Source organism: Pocillopora verrucosa, chromosome 12 (assembly GCF_036669915.1).
Source record: "Pocillopora verrucosa isolate sample1 chromosome 12, ASM3666991v2, whole genome shotgun sequence".
Lineage (NCBI taxonomy): Eukaryota > Metazoa > Cnidaria > Anthozoa > Scleractinia > Pocilloporidae > Pocillopora > Pocillopora verrucosa.
This window is the reverse complement of record NC_089323.1, coordinates 17919335-17938851: the sequence shown is the minus strand read 5'-3', so window position 1 is coordinate 17938851 and position 19517 is coordinate 17919335. Positions and strand designations below refer to the sequence as shown.

Here is a 19517-nt window from a genome sequence, read left to right as displayed (position 1 = left end):
CTTGCAATGTGTTCATAATGAGTGGAAAGGACGAGTTTCGGCATAATCATGAGCACAGACAATTTGACCACGGAGATTCCATCGTCGTCTCGAACGCCTTTGGGTTCTGTAACCACGGAAGACAGCAGCCATGGTTTCAATGAAAGTAGGTCTGTCTTGACCAAAGACAACCTTAAATTACTTGCTTTAAGCACTGCTGACAACTTTTGTAAAAATCAAGGAAGGGAAAGTGAGTATGCGGCATCTTTGGCCGACGAATGTGAAGAAAACTTGGAACAGACAAGAAGTATGGTACGGGCTCGAACAAACCACGTTCGCAAGCAAACAGTAAACAATTCTATCAAGAAGAAACCTCAAAAGAAACGCCGTGTAACGGCCAATTTAGCTGCAACTAAGTACGATGTTGGTAAGTCAAAATTACAACTTATTTTGGGCTTTAGGTAGTTGTACATGGTCATACTTCCACGAGGTAGGTTGGTTACATTTGTTCTTCTTGTACGTGGAAGATTACCAAAGTTACAAGTGTAAGATATGTTTGTGCAGTTTTATCGTATCGTTACACATATATTTTGAGGTTTAAAGTACGACAAGTAAATAACTTAATTTTCGTGCTTCGTTTCGCTCTCGTTAATTGTTGGAACTAACAAGGGAACGTTGATCTTTTGATGCAAAATAATCGTCATCATTGTTTCTTTGAATCTGTGGTTTAAAATTATCGACATGGTTTCATAAGAGCTTAATTACTTCTTTGTCCCTAGACTGTGATGCGCGCTCAAGAAGTATTTTTGAGGCGTTCTATAGTCAACTTCATCGCTTAGATTGATCAGACGCACATTTCTTCAACCAAGACTAATACAAAATTTTTAACGCTTTAAAATATTAAGCGTTATGTTGCCAATTATGCATGTTTACATTGTAGTCACGCGTCCACAGACTTAATGTTGATAATTAACACTTTTGGTGTATGCTGTTACCATCCACAATGGACCGTTGAAGAGTCGACTTAGTTATTACTAAGGCAATAAAAATAAGCTTGCAGACACAAACTAGCCTGAAGGATCACAAACTTATTGGCTTTATTTGATTTAGATCTGTATGCATGTGCATTTAGAAAAATTCATTTTTTATTTGTTGAAATAATTGTGTTCTTTTCTTCACATGTTTGTGCACATGTACATGTGTGTGTTAATGTAATCTCTCTTAATTGAGCCCCCCCCCTCTCCCTCCAACCCCAGGTCTTGAACACCCTTCTCAGTAAAGTTCCTTTCAGAGAGGGACAATATTACAACAGCAAAATCACTTTAAGAGTACTTTTCCAATCAGTGTAATCACAACCAAAGTAATCCCAATAGCTAGTCATAAAAAAAAAGAACATATCACTTAGGACCACCAAGAACTGACAACACAACAAGAAGATGGTGACTAAAGCCCAACAAAATGCAGTTGATTTATATCCTATTCACACTAGTAAAACATGTTAAGTTAAACAAGAGGTTTATAATCGAATAAAAATCAGATACAGAGAACTGAAAAACTTAATTTTCTATGGGATCCATCTAATCACCAACTTTTAATTTCAATGCACTAAATTTTAAATTAACTAACATCTGTTTAAGCAGCTTCTACGAAGAAAAGAATTTAAACTCTGTTTTAAAAAAAACACCCATGAAAAAGCTTTTAAGCATTATTGGAATGACATTTAATGGGATATTAGTTGGGACTGAATTAGTTTTACTTCTGATTGGGGGAGAGGATGATGCAAATTTTCTGAAAAAGTATTTGAGTGAATCAAAAGCAAAGTGAGATCATAACTCATATGAATATGTATTCAGCTTCTGATACTTTTCAAGGAATTACTGTATATCTGAAATTTGGAATTATCTCATAACAATGTTTTTTCATTATAAAAATTCTCCCTTGCAGTTAGAAAAGTTTGTCTTCAATGTGGAATGTATCTTGTAAGGGATGATGACTCAAACAGGTGAGTTAACAGTGATAGGAAAACTTTATACATGTAAATAATATTATTTTGCTTCAAAGTAACCTGATGGAGGATGTAGTGTTACATGTACAAATAAAATGTCAGTCACTCATTATTTTTTTACATCCATCTATCTTAAAAGCCATAGTTTTTAATCAATTTGATAAATATGATTTTTCTCTCTTCAATAATGACTTTCTCTACATGCAGTTTCCTCATTTGGAGTGATTCATTAGTGCCAGTTGAAAAAATTATAGAACTAAAATCTTTTTAGGTATGATAAATTTTTGTTATATATATATATGTGATATTGTGGGAATCTAGACAAATCAATGTACAGGATACCTTCATGCAAAGAAATAAACACTCACATAGCCTGTATCTTATACATATACATTTTCACAAATTTATTCAATACTTCTTTTATAATAACTGAATAATTTAATTCTTACTGTTTTGTCTCCTCTCTAAAGAAAATCAACCATTTTCCAAGTATGGGTGAGATTTGTAGGAAGGATAACCTAGCTTGGAATATGGCAAAGTGAGTGTTTAATCAGTTTGTTTTGGTGTCAAATTTTCATGTAATACTTACATAATGTATAACAATATTAAATACATTTAAAACTTGTAGATTGAAATGGAAGTTAATTACTGGTGAATACACATGCTGTAATTATGATTTGCAATGTTTTAAATGTATTTTCTGTATCTCATGAGATCTCAATATTTATACATGTATTTTATCTCTCTTCCATTGAGAGCAAGTATGGATAGTTGGTTAGTGGTGTATTATTATTTGTAGGAGAAGTTACTGGAAATTACAGCACATTATTCACTTTTTAATAATAAAATAAATAGCTTAGGCCATCAACATATGGTGGGGGAATTCTGCATAGTTTGCAGATAATTCTCTGACCTTAGGATAACGTAGGGAATGTCAAATGCTTTGTTTAATAGCAGACAGGAAAAGTTAATTTTTATTTTCAAACATTGATTAAACCCCTCTTAAACAATTCTGAGCAATGGTATTCACATTTTTAAGTTTACAAGTATCATATTAAATAATTGCTTGTAGTAATGCAATAATTATTGTATTTTAACATCTTATCTTGGAATTTCAGAATGCAAATTAAGAGCTCATGCAGAGGAATACAGTTTTGTTCTACAAACTTGGGTTCTCCCTGCCAAGTATCCTTTATCAACTAATATCTATGGTCAGTGAGATTTATGCAGTTTGATGTTTTGTATAATTTAATACATGTAGCTGTGATGACTGCAAAATTTAGCATTATACTGTACTTCACCTTGAGTTTAGAAGCAAGCATTGATAGAAACTTTGGAATCAATGCTCATGGTCCATCAGCTAACAGTAAATTGTATCTCCAGGAACTGTAGCCAGGAACTGTGTTTGATGTAGTGCTGTGGTATGTTAAATAAATATTGAAAATTATAATAATGCAATGCTCAACCTCAAATGATAGAAATTACATTGGTTTCATATGATGTAACTGTAATAGTTAGTGGTATAATAATTGCATAGTTTGATCCAAATATAAATTCTTTACAGATCACAACTGTTACAGTATGTGTACTTGTATGTAGGTTGACTACAAGATGGTATAAAGATAATAATAATAATAATAATAATAATAATAATAATAATAATAATAATAACAATTGGTAAGAGGGATCAAAAGAAAAGCACCATGATTTTTTTTTTCGTCATATGACCACATCAGTGTAATTACATTAAAGTGAAGTACTTTCCTTAGCTTACTGCCCATTCTCACTGTATCAGTAATGCTGCATTTCAAGGCTATTGTAGAGAACTGAAAAAAAGAAAGAAACACAAAACCTTCATTGTTAAACCAGCAAATGGAGCTATGGAAAATGGGTAAGTTTGACAAAAATTTAAAATCTTGAATTTTACCATTGATCATTTTCAATATATTCATTATTAATGAAAAGTAAAATTTTTTGTTTTTTTCTTCAATTTCCAACACACTGTGCTTGTAAAATATCTGAAAAAGTACAGAGCTAGGTTGTTCAAAGCTAGTTAAGATATCACCCAGGGTTAGTGTGAAATCTGATATGAGATCTGAAAGCTGTAAAAGAAAATTCAGTATTATAATAATTCTCTTTGCCTGAAATTTGATGATTGAATGCCTTGAAATGAATATGGGATATTTTAATATAATTGAATGAAGGAATAAAAAATACCAGATTAAGATTTAACCCTGGCTAGTTTTTAATGAACCTTGAAACAACTGAGCCCTGTGCTATAATATTATTAACATATATAATCTTGATCCAATTTGTTATTGCACAGTTGTTGATACTGTCCTGAAATATTTCAGTGAATCAGGGGTACTGGTGAAGCCTTCCATCACATGTACATGAATTTAAAGCTTCCTTCTGCTTTAATCTAAGTGAAAATTGAATATTTTTTTAACAACTTATGATTATGTACATGCATGCATACTAACTAGTTTCTTTTGGTACCTTCATGATGAATCTGATGACTAATACATGTAGTTCTGTCCTAATTTTAGGATATCTCTGGTGTGAAATGGAGACAGAATCCCATCTCATGAGCAGATTCTGGTTCAGGAATATCTTGACAAATTAAGGACATTCACAAACATCACGTTTACTATTATGATAGTACAGTGAAACCTCTATTAAGTGGACACCCTCAGGACATTCCCGAGGGTGTACCCTTGATAGGGGTTTGTAAAAATTGCGCAATGTTTGTTAATGATTAAAATTCAAAGGTTGCTCTGTGATAAAGTTCCATGTCCTTATTAACAAAGCTATCTAGGGTTCAAGTTCATTACTCTTCATCACCAACTTTAATTTGTTGGTAATGGTATTGGTCTAATAGACAGTTTATTGACAGGTACATGGATTGATTACATTTAATCAACTATTTCAAGGATGTAATCCCATACACTACATTGTCAATTCAGTCTGGTGTCCACCTAATAGAGGTTTTTAAAAATAGAAAGACAATTTTGGTACCTGGCTCAGGGTCTGCTTAATAGAAAGTGTCTGCTTGATTGTGGTTCCACTTAATAGAGGTTTTGTTGTAATTGCAATAATAATTCTGGATCCAGTTGGTTGAAGGCTGATCAGCATTGACCCAAGGTTAAATTTCAATTTGGGTTCCTATATTCCTTTGTTCAAAAGTTTTTTCCAGATAATTTTTTTCTCTTCTTTTTAGAGCATCCTATTATAAAATTATTGACTAAAGAATTGTTCTGAATTTACTTTTAAAGATTAAGCTTTCAAATCTGGAATCAGATTTCACAGTAGCCCTGGGTTATCTTAACCTAGCTTTGAACAACCTGGGTACTCTTACACATGCTCTCTTGACGTTTGAAATTATTTTTAAGTCAAGTTCACTCAACTCGTTTTTGCTTAATTTGTTATCTCCTGAAATCATCTGAATAATTATTTGGAGGAAAATTAATTTTTGGAACGAAAAAAGTTAAAATAATACAGCCGTATCTACATTTTGGGAAGTGTAAACCTTTGATTATTTCCGTTTTTTGGCTGCGTATGTACGAACAGCCGCCATTTTGCGGAAGGTCACCATTTTAAGGTAAACCTAAAAATATGCATTTTTTTTTTGCTTCCTTTAGCCCAATATGGAATAAACCCAAATTCTACGGCACTTAATTTTTTACTTTTCTTACCTTACGAATTTTTCGTTTTTGTTGTTTTTGCTGTTTTCCTTTTCTGAGAAAGAGAAATTTGCATGAGGTAAAAAGTTTGGCCAGGAGAAGTTCACGTTTAAAAACTCCTGAGTTAAAGACTTGTTTCCAGACTCTTCCATTTTGTGCTCTATTTTAAGCTTCTCTTTTGTAGAATGTGTTTAGAATTTTTAGGATTGTTTGGTGTTGGAAAACGATCTTTATTTCGCTACCCTTTGTTCTACACGGGAATGTGTAAGATGAGGTCAAAAAATGTTAATACTTATTTTGAAAATTTTCTCAGCCTATATGAAACCCTAATATTTGTAGCAGGGGAAAGGTTTGCTAAGATGTTCAACTTATATAGGAGGGTAAATTTTACTGAGTCTTAAAGATGAAGGTTTCAAGCCCATCTAATTTTTCTCCTTTATAGAGATGGCTCCTAGATGATAATTTTCCTACCTTTGCTGTAGTAGCATATGGCTGTCATCATATTGCGCCTTCGTGTAGACGAATGTCCACCTGAGAATCTAGTCTGTGGCTATTTCTAGTAAGTTACCTCACCTCCAGGCCATTGCGTCTCCCAAGGTTCTGACAGAAATAGGTTTATCATCTTGTGTCTTAAAGTGCGTGTTGTTTGGAATTGTTAGACTCTTACGGAAGCGAGCACTACTTTCAATCTACTCAGTACTTAAAGAAAGTTATTTACCGGTATATTAGAAATCCTAGGATTTAAGGAATAAGGTTCATTACCTTGTGTCTAATAACGCGGGTTGTCTCGAATCGTTAGAATCTACAGATGCTCACACCACTTTCAATTGGCTTCGTACTCGCAGAAAATAAGTTATATTCAGAAAAGTTAGATCTTTACAATTTCAATTATAGGGAAAAGTACAGAGGAGTGTACATAATACTGATTTTCTCTTTGTTTTGAAAAAAACGTTTAACAAAAGCTGAGTTCTGTAAGCGAACTAGAAACAAAATAAAGCATGAACAGTCAACAGACTGGTTGATACTTTGAGCATGAACCAACAAAGAGCCATCTGAACGACCGAAAGACGGGGAGAGATTGGTAACCCATTCATTATGTAGAGCTTAAGGTATTTCACATGTTCTGGTTTAGTTTGACCGGATAAACCTGTAGCTTTTTTACATAATTATTATCAGAACTTAACCTACAGTGGTCATATGTCAAGATGGTGGATTCAGTCTTATTTTCCTGACAGTAAGTGTCTTGGAAAATTAAATCCTTTCCAAAATTGTTTAAACAGGCGTTCTTAGGTTGCCAAAAGTCTTTCCTTCAAGATTTCTTCCTTCGATTTTGATTTTAAAGCCTTTAAAACCAAGATATATAACAAAGCGAAGCAGATAATAAGACACGAGAGTCTGAAAATACTGCAAAAACGGGGAAATAAGAATCAATATACTTTCATAGAGAAGTCGATCGAATGTTGTTTGGCAATTGCTTGGAACTACTGTCTTCTTTATCAATACAAACAGTACGTCAGGATTCCACGGTCTTTCGAATTGGCAGAAATCCTTTATTTATCTCTATGGCATTATCTGACGCTGTCAGAGCTATAGATGGAGGGCTAACGCTCGAAACGTCAGCTTAGTTATCAACTCAGTTGATAAAACCACCGACGCAGTACCACAATTTCTTTAAAAAAATTACCCCTTTATTCATGACTCAATTGTCGTCAAAAGTAAAACTCTACCATCTCGGAGTGTTAGGCTCGAGATATCCTGTGGCAAATACTTCATTAAAAAAATATATAAAGGGCTTGGAGTTTGGAGAAAGTTATGGATTACTGATTTTAATCTGGCAAGATTCTCCTGTGATATAAGACACATTGTAGACCACGTTATCTACTTTAGCAGATTTCTGTAGCTCGTCGCTGTCCTCTTAACATAAAGAATTGTCCAGAGGTGAATCGAGGACCGACGCTGAGCGTGGACGATGAACTCATTGCCTCCCTTGCTTCTGGTGGTCTTTGTATCAGGCTACTCAGGTAAAGAACGTAAACCCTTAAACTCCCAAGATCTAATTGTTAATTCTCCCCCAGCTGTTACAAATTTCCCCAGTGAATTAGTTACGAGAGTTTGGTGTTAGATCAAGATAACAACTTCTATCTGATAAGTTTGAGTATTCACATAAGATGTGTGTTAGATAATTTATGGATATTGTAGGGAGAAGTAGCATGTTAATCACGTTAAGGCCTCAAAAGGTTAAGTATCTGTTGAGTGATAACTTTGCTTTAGCTGAATTGAAGAACCTTTTTCCACTAAATTGTTTGATGAAGATTCACTACGATTTCCAAATGAGAACAACGTCATTAAACAATGCCAACAAGTTAAGTGTAAATGGAAAAAAATATATATTCTTAGCGTGATTATATTGTATTTTCAGGTGTTAACGGAAGATTACTGCGTTATGGAGAACAAGTGTCAAACCACAATGAAATAGGTGAACTTTAGCAGATGCCAAATTCGACTTCTGGCTACTTTTGAGATAACGTAACTGATATTAAGTTTGATAGGAAAGTAATGATGATGTGATATAAATGCATCTCGTTTACTAAGCAGAACACGGAAAGTAAAGCGCAGTGGCTGGGTTCTGTTTGCAGAAAGACAAAGCTTGACACCCCTTGTGCCATATTTTGATATCGAAGGAAGCCGTTTATTTGAGTTAGAGCCTAACCTTGTGAAAGACAATCTACTAGATTCTAAATGATTTCCAACAAAGAGGAAAAATGTTGGAAAGTTCTTATAACAAAACTAGCACTTTCGGGGGGGGAGGGAGGGAACTGGGGAGGCAATAAGACTTTTTTGCTTTAAATCTGGTGAAAAACACGCGTGTGACTTGACCTGAAGTATTCCTTATCAAAGAGTCGCGTATATATAAAAATATTAACTGGGGTCTCAAGTTACATTAAACGAGCAACTTCCTTTTGTATCAAATTTCTTATTTTTGAATTACAGCATTTTTAGAACAGATCTGCCCAAAGCCTAATAGCAGGGATCGAAAGTACGTTCGAATCAAGACCTTCAATGACAAGTACGTGTGGGCTTACCCCATACATAAAGGTGATACGTCATACCTGCGCACGCGCTGTTGCGGTGTAAAAGATGCCGTTGGACGAAAAGATATAACCATACCTGGAACAAAAACAATATTCATTGTTCACTGCCTTAGAGCCAACAATGAAAATGTATTCAGATTTGAGATTCTCTCCAGCTTCAAAAATCCATCTGGCTATTACTTCGACGCAGATCCAGTTTACTCTCAGTACGGTGTGTACGCGAACAAGCTGACGAGAGTCAGTGCCAAAGACCGGTACAGATTCAATTTTATCGTATCTCGCAAGAGGGGCCCTGTGATTGGCATCCGAACTCAAGGAAAAGCAGGTGAAAGGTATGAAAGTATGAGGAGTAACTGGTTGAAGTTTCATGATGGCGGCCGTGGAAGTGTTACGGGATATAAGAACCTTTATACTAGAAACTTCCCAAGCATGGAGGACACATTTACATTAGAAGCAGGTATTTGAGCAAATTTTTAGCGCTAAGTGATACGGGAACCTTCACACCAACACGAAAATATTAGAATAAGAAAGACAATGACTTGTTGAACTCAGTCGAGAATTACGGGTGTAGATCAAAGGAACCGTCCGAATCCTTATAAGGAATGGAACCCAGACCTTCAGATTTATGCTCACATGCTATTTCACTGAGCTTCAGAGAACTAGATGTTGATCCAGAGCATTCCTCACCTAACTTTGTGACAAGCATCCCACATACAGTATCTGTATTTATTTGCGGGTGGGGGGCGACACTGACTCAAACGAAAAGCACTCTGGTATTGTGTGTTTTAACAAAACCAGGTAAATGGATACTGTACTTTGAAAATCTTACTGGTATAAATTATGATTTTTACCCTTTTTAGTACCCAGCGGATGCGTGACTCCTGGTGAGTATGTATTACAGATGTCAGTTATGGCCGCACCATGGCATACCAGTCAGGAGGACTGTGAGAGTAAACCAGATAGATGCTTTTGGTCGGATGGGTGGGATACACGAAGGCGCAATATGATGACAGCCATATGCTACTACAGCAAAGGTAGGAAAATTATCATCTAAGAGCCATCTTTATAAAGGAGAGAAATTAGATGGGCTTGAAACCTTCATCTTTAAGACTTGGTAAAATTTACCCTCCTATATAAGTTGAACATCACGCAGTTATAACCATCATCATTAGCGAAGCTCCAAAGCCGAATACCGCTGTGCTTCGCTGAAACACTGAAAGCTCATTCAAGAGCTCTGAAAGCTGTTGATATTCTAAACTTGAAAAGTTCTCACAACAAACGCGTGCATGTCAGATTAACCACGCAGCGACTGCTTTGCTCACTCTGTTATTTTTATTTGCTAGATTCGGTGTGTTATCAGTACAGGGGAGCCAAGATAAAGTACCTGCGCTTGTCAGCTAAACAATGTGAAGCTGAAAACCACTGCTACAATTACAAGAATAATAAATGTTACGATGTACTCTGATGATAATATAAACTCAGCACTGTGCAAATAAATTTAATGAATTTCCCCCGAAGTGAATATTTCTTTACTTATTCAGCATCCCACAATGCGAACGTGTATCTTTTGAGATAACAAGAACAGCGGTGTATCCCGTTTTAGTGCTGATGCACAGCCAGCCCATTTCTCGCATGATTAATCTTGGAGTATTTATCTCACATTTTTGACACACAAATCAGTCAGTCCACGCATGAGAATGAAGATAGTTGTAACCTATTGCCTTGACTGAACTTTTTCGTCAGAGCTATCAAAAATCTCTTGAACGTGATTGGCTATCAGCAATACAATTGGAACACAAATGGAACAGTGTACCCATCATGCTTGTGACTGGACAGTTTGATAGGACAGTTTAAAGGTCATGCTTGTGTCACTGCACAATTCCTGCTACCTACGCGCTGGTACACAGACTTCTGGGTGCAGTTTCTCGAAAATGTTTAACTGTTGGGTACAGTTTTTGCGGAAAAAGTCAACTGTTATGTTTCCATCTATGAAAATGTTAAACGGATGAGTATTTTGGTTCCTTAATTTCTTCATAGGTTTGATTAATTGGAAACAACACTTTGTGTCGTCCCATGCTATTGGGACTCACACTCGTGAGTTTCAAATCTAAATCCCACTTTTAATCACGCGTTTGACTTAAAACCGAATTGAACTCCGCACGGTCCAACTAACATAAATTCTCGCGGCTAGCAGTAAAGAAAGGTATGGTATTAGATAGAACCAATTCCTGGATCTTGGGACACTCGAGGCTTCCGAAATATTTGCGTTATTGTAGCCAGAGAATTCTTCGAGACAGTATAAAACAAATAGATAACCTGAAAACAAAAAGAAAGGGGAGAAAGAACGCTTTTTTTTTTAAATTTTTTTTTTATTAGTAAAGTTGACTTAAACGTCTTCGATAGTGACACAGGTAGAAATAAAAACCCAAAATGGGTGACATCTGTCTCCAGCTTTTAGCATCGTGCAAGTGTCATTGCAACTTTCAGTTTAGCGAGTCTATTTGTCCGCTATGACCTTTCTCGTATAGTACATGAGCAGAGTAGCACCCATAATTTCGCATTTCGCATTACACACGTTTCTAGTGTAGTGTTCCAGCCTTTCAGGAGTCCCTTTGCCTTAGCAGTAACACGCGCCGTTGATAGCGAGTCTCATCACATACGGGGCAAAATTACTGAATGTCGATTGGCTGAGACATAGAGCATTTTTCTCAATCACAAGGGCACTTTTGGTAATCAAGAGGGATAATTACTTGATGCTGATTGCGACTATTTACTATTTGCGTTAACGATTGATTGCAATTTAACTGAATGAAGTCGCGTAACGTTGTAAAGCGTATTTTGGGAATAAAATGTTTATTGAATCTTTGGTTACGTTTGTTTTGACATTTGTGGCGACACTGAAGGGCTTCATCGCGCGCCGACAGCGTGCGCGAATGCAACTACCTCAAAATTTGCCTTTTATGTGATAAACAAGTAAACGCAAGTGCCCTCGGACGATTCAGGTTTTATTTCACTTGTAGTTTCCAAGTTTCCCCAAAATTGCCCTCGTCGCATCGCGACTCGGGTAATTTTGGGAAAACCCCGAAAATACAAACGAAATTAATCTTGAATTGCCCACGGACCCATGCGATTACATAAACTAACGGAGAAAAGCGAAAACGAGAAAAATTAAACTCTCAACCGTCTTCTTTCATCTTTTTGTTTGCTTAAGCCAGAATATTGGCATAAACTGCGAACAAGACAACGTCCCCCCCCAGGGTATTGGGCCCCTGAAGGGGGGTGGGGGGGGGACTACAGGGTTTTGGTGTAAATAGAAAAGTAGTTAGCATCACAGTTCATCGTCAATATCGGTTGCTATTCTTGAGATGTGCCTATTACTAAATGGTTGTTTGGGTCGGGAAATAGGCGGGATAGGCAAATCTTTGGAGCCAGTTAAAGAGAAACCAGTTAAAAATGAATAAATTTTAAAGAAACTTTAGTTCACAGAAAATTTGATACAGCGCATCTACCTTTAGGCTCATCTTACAAAACGTTCACAACAGTAAATAAAAAAGATCACTAAAACTGTACCAGTGGCGTAATAAAACTACAATGTTCAGCAACCTCGGTTTCATTTTCATCCCGGTATTCTGGTATTTTCAACGCATCAGTTCTACAAGTTCGTTTCTAACCAATAGCATACGCACTCCTCGCGTTAAAAGGCGCAAAGGGCCGTGTTTCTAATTCATGTTTGCGGACCGATGTTCTTCTGTCTTTTTTGTCAGCTATAGATTAATGTATACTGCTGGTTCGAACCAAAAATTTGCCACCCTGACACAGATTGTGTAAAGAGTAAAACTAGCACGAACAAATGCTATTTTTAACACTTACTAAAAATGAACTCTTTCATGTACATGCAAATACACTTCACTAGCAACACTGCTAAACATAAGACGAAGAAAAGTATGTTAAGTGTTTGAATTCTTGTGTCCCGACCAAAAATTTTAGTAAACTTCTTAGTTTCTACCGACAAATAAAATGAATTTTAACACGGTTGTTTCTCTTCAACTGTGTCCTTATCCTAATTTCTAGCTCTACGAAGTTCTATCCACGCATTCAATAGAAAGGGAAAAAATGGATGGGAGAGAGACTGGCTAAACATCTAGCGAATTCTGTCCTCACCGTACAAGTTAAATGCTACTCTTATCGTTGTTAAAGAACCGCTCTCTACCAAGCCCTTGCTAAAGTCGTTCGTCCAGCGACCTATTTCGCCCGCGTGATTGTTAACGGTAAGACTGAATGTAGTTAATGAGCTGCTGTTCGCCAAACCATCACCCACACGGCTGGCCCAGGGTCCCATGTCTTCAGCGTAATTGTTAACTGTGAGACTGAATGTAGTTAGTGATCTGCTGTTCGCCAAACCATCACCCACACCCCTGGCCCAGATTCCCATGTCTTCAGCGTGATTGTTAACTGTGAGACTGAATGTAGTTAGTGATCTGCTGCTCGCCAAACCATGACCCACACGGCTGGCCCAGGATCCCATGTCTTCAGCGTAATTGTTAACTGTGAGACTGAATGTAGTTAGTGATCTGCTGTTCGCCAAACCATCACCCACACCGCTGGCCCAGAGTCCCATGTCTTCAGCGTGATTGTTAACTGTGAGACTGAATGTAGTTAGTGATCTGCTGCTCGCCAAACCATCACCCACACCCCTGGCCCGGCGTCCCATGTCTTCAGCGTAATTGTTAACTGTGAGACTGAATGTAGTTAGTGATCTGCTGTTCGCCAAACCATCACCCACACCGCTGGTCCAGTAACTCGTGATGTCTTCAGCGTGATTGTTAACTGTGAGACTGAATGTAGTTAGTGATCTGCTGTTCGCCAAACCATCACCCACACCGCTGGCCCAGAGTCCCATGTCTTCAGCGTGATTGTTAACTGTGAGACTGAATGTAGTTAGTGATCTGCTGTTCGCCAAACCATCACCCACACCCCTGGCCCAGAATCCCATGTCTTTAGCGTAATTGTTAACTGTGAGACTGAATGTAGTTAGTGATCTGCTGTTCGCCAAACCATCACCCACACCGCTGGCCCAGAGTCCCATGTCTTCAGCGTGATTGTTAACTGTGAGACTGAATGTAGTTAGTGATCTGCTGTTCGCCAAACCATCACCCACACGGCTGGTCCAGGGTCCCATGTCTTCAGCGTAATTGTTAACTGTGAGACTGAATGTAGTTAGTGATCTGTTGCTCGCCAAACCATCACCCACACCCCTGGCCCAGCGTCCCATGTCTTCAGCGTGATTGTTAACTGTGAGACTGAATGTAGTTAGTGATCTGCTGTTCGCCAAACCATCACCCACACCGCTGGTCCAGTATCTCGTGATGTCTTCAGCGTGATTGTTAACTGTAAGACTGTTCGCCAAGCCGCTACCCACACCCTTTGCCCAGTCTTCCCTCACAGCAGCGTGATGATTAACTGTGAGATTGAACGAGGATGTTGTCACAGAGCTTAATAGTTTGATGACTTCAAGGTATGTGGTAGTCTTTCCATCAACTAAAAACGTGGTCGACGCTGACGAAACATTGGCGAGAGTATAAAAACCACTTAAAAAGTGATCCTCATCAAGACCATTCAAGTGCACTGAGACAGAATGCTTTTGACCCTCTTGAACTAATCTCTGAAGAGCAGTTCCTTCGTAGCTTCTGATTTCACCACTAAGGTTAATAATACTGTGTGAGGACAGTGAATTGTTAGTCAGAAAATAGTCTACTAGACAATCCACGACTTCATTGGTTAGTTTACTTTGGACATTCAACTGCAAACCAGATAGTGGCGAACTTTCCTTGAAAAACTCTGTAAGGGCTTTTAAGCTGTGAACGCTCAGTTCACCACAGACGTTCACGGTTAATGACTTCTCTATTGGGGCATCACCTAGAATAGGATAGGGCAGCAAACCTGCTTCATATTTAATTTTCCCGCACACATTTGGATGAATAATAAGAGACTTCCATGACTTATTGGCTGCCAGTACGGTAGCAACAGCTGCCATCCACGCTTCTGGGATTTCTCCGTAAACCTTTAACTCTAAAGAGTGCAAAGTTCTATTTCGCAGAACACCTTTCTGCACTGCTACGATTCCAGGGTTGCTAACTCTTCCATAAACGACAAGACTAAGAGACTTTACCGCGGTTTCATCTGCAAGTCCTTCACTAACAGTCGACATTAAACAGTCATTCTGATCCCCATGAACAATAAGCACGAGAGAAATTAGCGATGATTTGAATAACGCTTTCACGGCTTGTGCAGCAGTGTTATTCAGAACAGCAAAGACTTCGAGCGAAAGACATTCCAATTGCGAGAGAGTCGATAACAAGGTACTAGCATTACTGGCGCACCTCTCACTACTCACGTCAAACAGTTTTAGCGTGGCTGTTCTTAGTGACGTGCTTGACGAAAAACTCTCAGCGAACAGATCTGCAACTTCAGGGGACATGTTCTCGATATTACCAATGACAAGCTCTGTGAGAGTTTGACTGCTTCCGAGAATTCCATGGAGATCGTTCACATTGTCTTTACTGAAAAACTGCACGTCCGACAGGCTCAGTTTAGTAAGCTGCACTGATGCCACATCACCTTCGGGTATGGCGCCTTCGTGCACATATCGTATAAGTTTCAACCAAGACCGCTGTTTCTGATTTAACTTCAAAACATTTGGTAAAGGAATAAGGGAGCACGCAACTTTGCCTAAATCATCTGCAGCACCACTCTCTTTTAAAAGGTCAAGTAAGAACTCTACGAGAAAAGTTTCCCATTTCCAGCCTTTTTTTAAAATCGTTACAGTTTCTTTGAAAAACACCGTTCCTTCCATGCCTAATATGCCAGCTAAAAAGACAAATACTTGTCTGTAGCCAAATAACATACTTTCCCTCCAGAAAACAGAATGATCAGTAAGGCTAAGTTGTTCCGTTAACATCTGGTTCGCTAGGTAAAAGGCAGCTAAAAACTCTTGAAATGTTTTGTGAAGGAAATGACACTGATGTCTTGGTTCCTGACTTGGCCTTGAACTGGCTTCCATGAAAACAAGGCCCAATTTGATAGCTGGAAATCTTCTCACATGGGTCCTCGAATGTTCTAACTTGTCCAGTTCCTCTTCCGAAAACGAACGGCGGTCTTCTCGAAGACAATTCCACGCTAACTCCCCTAGCACAAGTAGGGACTCTTTAAATTGATTCTCCAGGGCTTTGTCGGCATTCCGATGAACGTTCAAGCCATTTCGGGAGCAATATCGCCTCAACAAGCATCGAAAAATAATCTGATAAAGCTTAGTACGATTAGATGGTAGTTCCCCTTGAAAGTCTTCAAAAACAACGCACAAGAGAAGTAGATTCAGCGGATTGTTCCTTAGCGCATCTAGGTAGGAATTTGTTTCAACAGCTTCAATGAGCCTCTCGCCTTTAGACAAATTTTGTGGATCAACGCTTTTAAAATGCTTTCTGATGTAATCTGCAGCGTCCTCTGAGGTGAACCCTTTAATCTGCAAAAGTGTATCAAAGTCATAGCGCCGCCGGACATCGATTCCTTTTTCTTCGCGTGAGGTGGCCAAAATAAAACAGCGCGAGAAAACTTTTCTTCTAAATAGCCTATCCAAGACTTTTTTCGACTTTTTTGGTAACTCATCAAGGCCATCCAGGATTAAAAGAATCTTGTCCTGATTCTTACCATCTCTGATGTAATCCAAAAATTCTTCCTTATTGTTAATGTCATCATTCAGAAGTTGCTCATCGATGGCTTGTACTATGTCTTTAGTACCTTTGTGAATATCACAGCATTTCAGAAGAAACAACAACTCAAACATGGGGAAGTCAAACTCTACTGGTACTAATTTTTTGGCCCAATCACTTGCAATTTTAAGGCAAAACGTAGTCTTCCCAATCCCAGGGTTTCCTTCTACAAGTACCATTCTGGCGCCCTTTTCACCCTCCCTAGCAGGCTTGAAAACTTCATACATGTGAATCTCCGTCTCTGTTAGCTGAAAGTAAGCCTTCTTTCTCCATTTCATTTGCAACCTAGTGTAGACTTCATCAATAGGTAGTTGGATGTCGCTATCCCACAGCAGTGGTTTTACATTGGAGCGTCTAATGTATTCACCTTCAAGGTGTTCCACAATTAGACAATGATCGGAACCTGCAAGTAAACAACATACTTCGTTCTTGAACGCACATGTCTTTGAATAAACATTGACTTTAATCACTGAGATTAAAATGACAAGAGCAGCGAATGACTCCTTCAAAGATAACAGAAGGCTTGTTATATGTAGGCTACACGCAGCTGTTCTTTAATAGCAAAAAGGAAGAGTGGAAAGTTTTGAAAAAGCGCTGGATTTCCAACCAATGACGTTGTAAGACTTCGGAAGAAGTTTACCTTTAAGGCGCTTCACAGATTGAGTGGCTGCGGAGGATGAACTTTGTTTAACCTTTTCATTTGAAGCTTGCCTGGACTTGTTTACTACGGCATCTGGTAAAAAAAGTTTAATCACCGAGATTAAAATGGCAAGAGCAGCGAATGGCTCCTTCAAAGATAACAGAAGGCTTGTTCATATAGCTGTTCTTTAATAGCAAAAAAAAGAAAGAAAAGGGTGAAAGGTTTTAAAAAGTGCTGGATTGTAGGACTTAGGATGGAAATTACCTCTAGGGCGCTTCACAGACTGAGTTACAACAGAGGACGAACTTCGTGTAACCTTTTCATTTGAAGCTTGCCTGGACATCTTTACTACGGCATCTGGTAAAAAGAGTTTAACCGCACTTAAAACACTACAGAGAAAAAACATAGTTAATTACCATTACCTACAGTATTAACAATCGAGTAACATTATTTTCTGCCTGTCTTCTGAGAAAGTTGGTTCATCATCTCTTAATGTCACTCAATGACAAATTATTTCACTGATATTTAACACTTTTCTGATTACTCACAACGTGGTGATGAATTACGAAATGAATGGAATACCAACAACTTGCCTCACTATATAATTTGCATGCACCAGCCTGCAGACGTTTATTTACATCACAGATAAATCAAAACAGTCAGCTCTACAGGCTTTTATGAAATGGTAATTCGTATAGACATGTGCGGCCTGTAGCTGTATAGGACTAAAATACAGTTGTAGAATGCACTCAGTTATAACAATTGGAATATCTTGTTTACAAAATTCACGGATAGGCCAATTTTTAAATGTGTTATGTTCTAAGCCTTACCTTGCAAGGGCTGAAGGCTGACATAGTGTACTTCATGGACATGTCCCAATACAAGATGCTTGCTTTGGTCAAATGGACAATCTGGGTTGACAATTACCTCACTATAGCCTGGAAGACTACTAATCACGTGAATGGCTATTTGATAACAGTTTGCTGCAGCCCAGAGAATCACATGATCACCCCAAGTGCCATCTTGTTCCATGTCTGTTAAGTAACCATCCCACGTTTTGTGTCTATCAACAAAGTGAAACAGATCTGTTCAATCCACCTTTAAGAGAAAGTCCAACAAGATAACATGTAATATTAATGGGAATAGAGCAACGAGTCTAGTAGTAACTCAATATTGTAATATTTTCATATAATAAGTATTAACTTCAAAAGTGTTCAAAGACAAGTAGCAGGGCGTGAAATTGCGCCTAATACAGGCGCCAATGCGACTAAATTTTTCACTTTGGCGACCAAATCCTGAAAGTTAGTCGCCAAATTGGCGACTAGAACGTTTCATCATAACCTTACCAAGAGATATAGTGAATTAAAAGATTTGCAAAGATAAATCCGCGGCAAACTTCCTCATTAAGTTTGTTTCTAAAACGTAGCACGTGCTTCTCGATCGACAACTAGACGCCATCTTGGATTTAGATGAGCCTGAACATTGTATATCATCCATCCTGGTGTCCACTTTGTAGCACGTTAAAGATTTTTTCCCTAACTTAATTTTCGAGGGTCTTTCTAGAACGCTGACAGCGTAAAGAAAGATTTTGTTTGTCTTTGAAAATGGCGACCAACTTTTTTTAGAATTGGCTACCATTTTGAAGAATTTAGGAGCCAAGTGGCTATCAGAAAAAAAAGTTAATTTCACGCCCTGAATAGACTCTTTAGTTGCTAGGCTCAATAGTACTTAACAGTACTACGTGTGTGTAATGTTTGATAGAGTAATTTTTGCAACTAACATATCCAATCTTTAAATTAATAAAAAAAAAAGGATCAATTGGAAGGAATGACCATAAACAAGTTTACTTGTCAGCATTATACTTCCCACAGTTGTTCTATAATAAGTTAAAACAAGAAAAACAATAAAGAAAGACATTGTAGTAAATACAAACTTTACGACAAATTGTCCTTTTCATGTACTAAACATTAATTTTTTCCTAATGAAAGCATTGAAAATGTTCTAATAATAATTCCTTAAATTCAACTTGAATGTGGCACAGAGGATACATTTGTAGCATCAGTCTGTTTTAGTGATTACATGTACTTTACCAAATACTCACCTGTTTTGGGTGCTCTCTTAGATACTGAACTAAGGAACGCCTTAATTCAAAATGACGGATCCTTTCTCCTCTGACAATCTCCAGTTGCTCTGACAAGGCATAGAACATACAATTTCCTGACCCTATATTGTTAGAAATTCTATAGCCCTTTCCTGAAGCAATCTTCTTTAAGTCTGAGAGTGGGTCTGTGTTGCTGCTGATCTGATATCCAGTGGCATTCTGTTGCCACTGTGGAAGATTACGGATGACTT

General features: G+C 37.8%; 3 protein-coding genes across 10 annotated transcripts in view; 2 read left to right on the top strand and 1 right to left on the bottom strand.

The window, feature by feature from the left end:
* LOC136277511 (tubulin polyglutamylase TTLL7-like) overlaps window positions 1-5566 on the top strand; it is a 40293-nt gene extending 34727 nt beyond the window's left edge. Inside the window, exons 4-7 of one of the 4 annotated variants that reach the window (XM_066159799.1) lie at window positions 2455-2522; window positions 3103-3169; window positions 3780-3875; window positions 4534-4578. In XM_066159799.1, coding sequence (XP_066015896.1) covers window positions 2455-2522; window positions 3103-3169; window positions 3780-3782 — 138 coding nt within the window. In that variant the 3' untranslated portion in view covers window positions 3783-3875; window positions 4534-4578. Of the gene's footprint in view, window positions 1-2454; window positions 2523-3102; window positions 3170-3779; window positions 3876-4533; window positions 4673-5536 lie in introns of those variants that run through there. The other 3 variants (XM_066159798.1, XM_066159796.1, XM_066159795.1) reach the window with 3 other exon arrangements.
* A 520-nt stretch (window positions 5567-6086) lies between these two features.
* On the top strand, window positions 6087-11073 carry LOC136277510 (uncharacterized). Of its 3 annotated transcripts, none has more exons than XM_066159784.1 (6): window positions 6087-6226; window positions 7555-7688; window positions 8087-8143; window positions 8659-9216; window positions 9620-9793; window positions 10503-11073. In XM_066159784.1, the coding sequence occupies exons 2-6, from the start codon at window positions 7637-7639 to the stop codon at window positions 10520-10522; spliced, it is 861 nt and encodes a 286-aa protein (XP_066015881.1). In that variant the 5' UTR covers window positions 6087-6226; window positions 7555-7636; the 3' UTR covers window positions 10523-11073. The 3 variants fall into 3 exon arrangements, with proteins under 3 accessions (XP_066015881.1, XP_066015879.1, XP_066015880.1); XM_066159782.1 differs by lacking the exon at window positions 10503-11073 and adding an exon at window positions 10103-10286; XM_066159783.1 differs by lacking the exon at window positions 10503-11073 and adding an exon at window positions 10103-10286 and having other exon boundaries at window positions 6091-6226; window positions 7558-7688.
* Window positions 11074-12217: 1144 nt separating this feature from the next.
* On the bottom strand, window positions 12218-19407 carry LOC136277508 (uncharacterized). 3 transcript variants are annotated; one of them, XM_066159775.1, is made up of 5 exons: window positions 19267-19407; window positions 17996-18228; window positions 17430-17522; window positions 17166-17258; window positions 12218-16928 (listed from the first exon to the last, which is right to left on the bottom strand). In XM_066159775.1, the coding sequence occupies exons 2-5, from the start codon at window positions 18195-18197 to the stop codon at window positions 12901-12903; spliced, it is 4416 nt and encodes a 1471-aa protein (XP_066015872.1). In that variant the 5' UTR covers window positions 18198-18228; window positions 19267-19407; the 3' UTR covers window positions 12218-12900. The 3 variants fall into 3 exon arrangements, with proteins under 3 accessions (XP_066015872.1, XP_066015871.1, XP_066015873.1); XM_066159774.1 differs by having other exon boundaries at window positions 17996-18263; window positions 19267-19399; XM_066159776.1 differs by lacking the exon at window positions 19267-19407 and having other exon boundaries at window positions 17430-17554; window positions 17996-18025.
* Window positions 19408-19517: the final 110 nt, after the last annotated feature.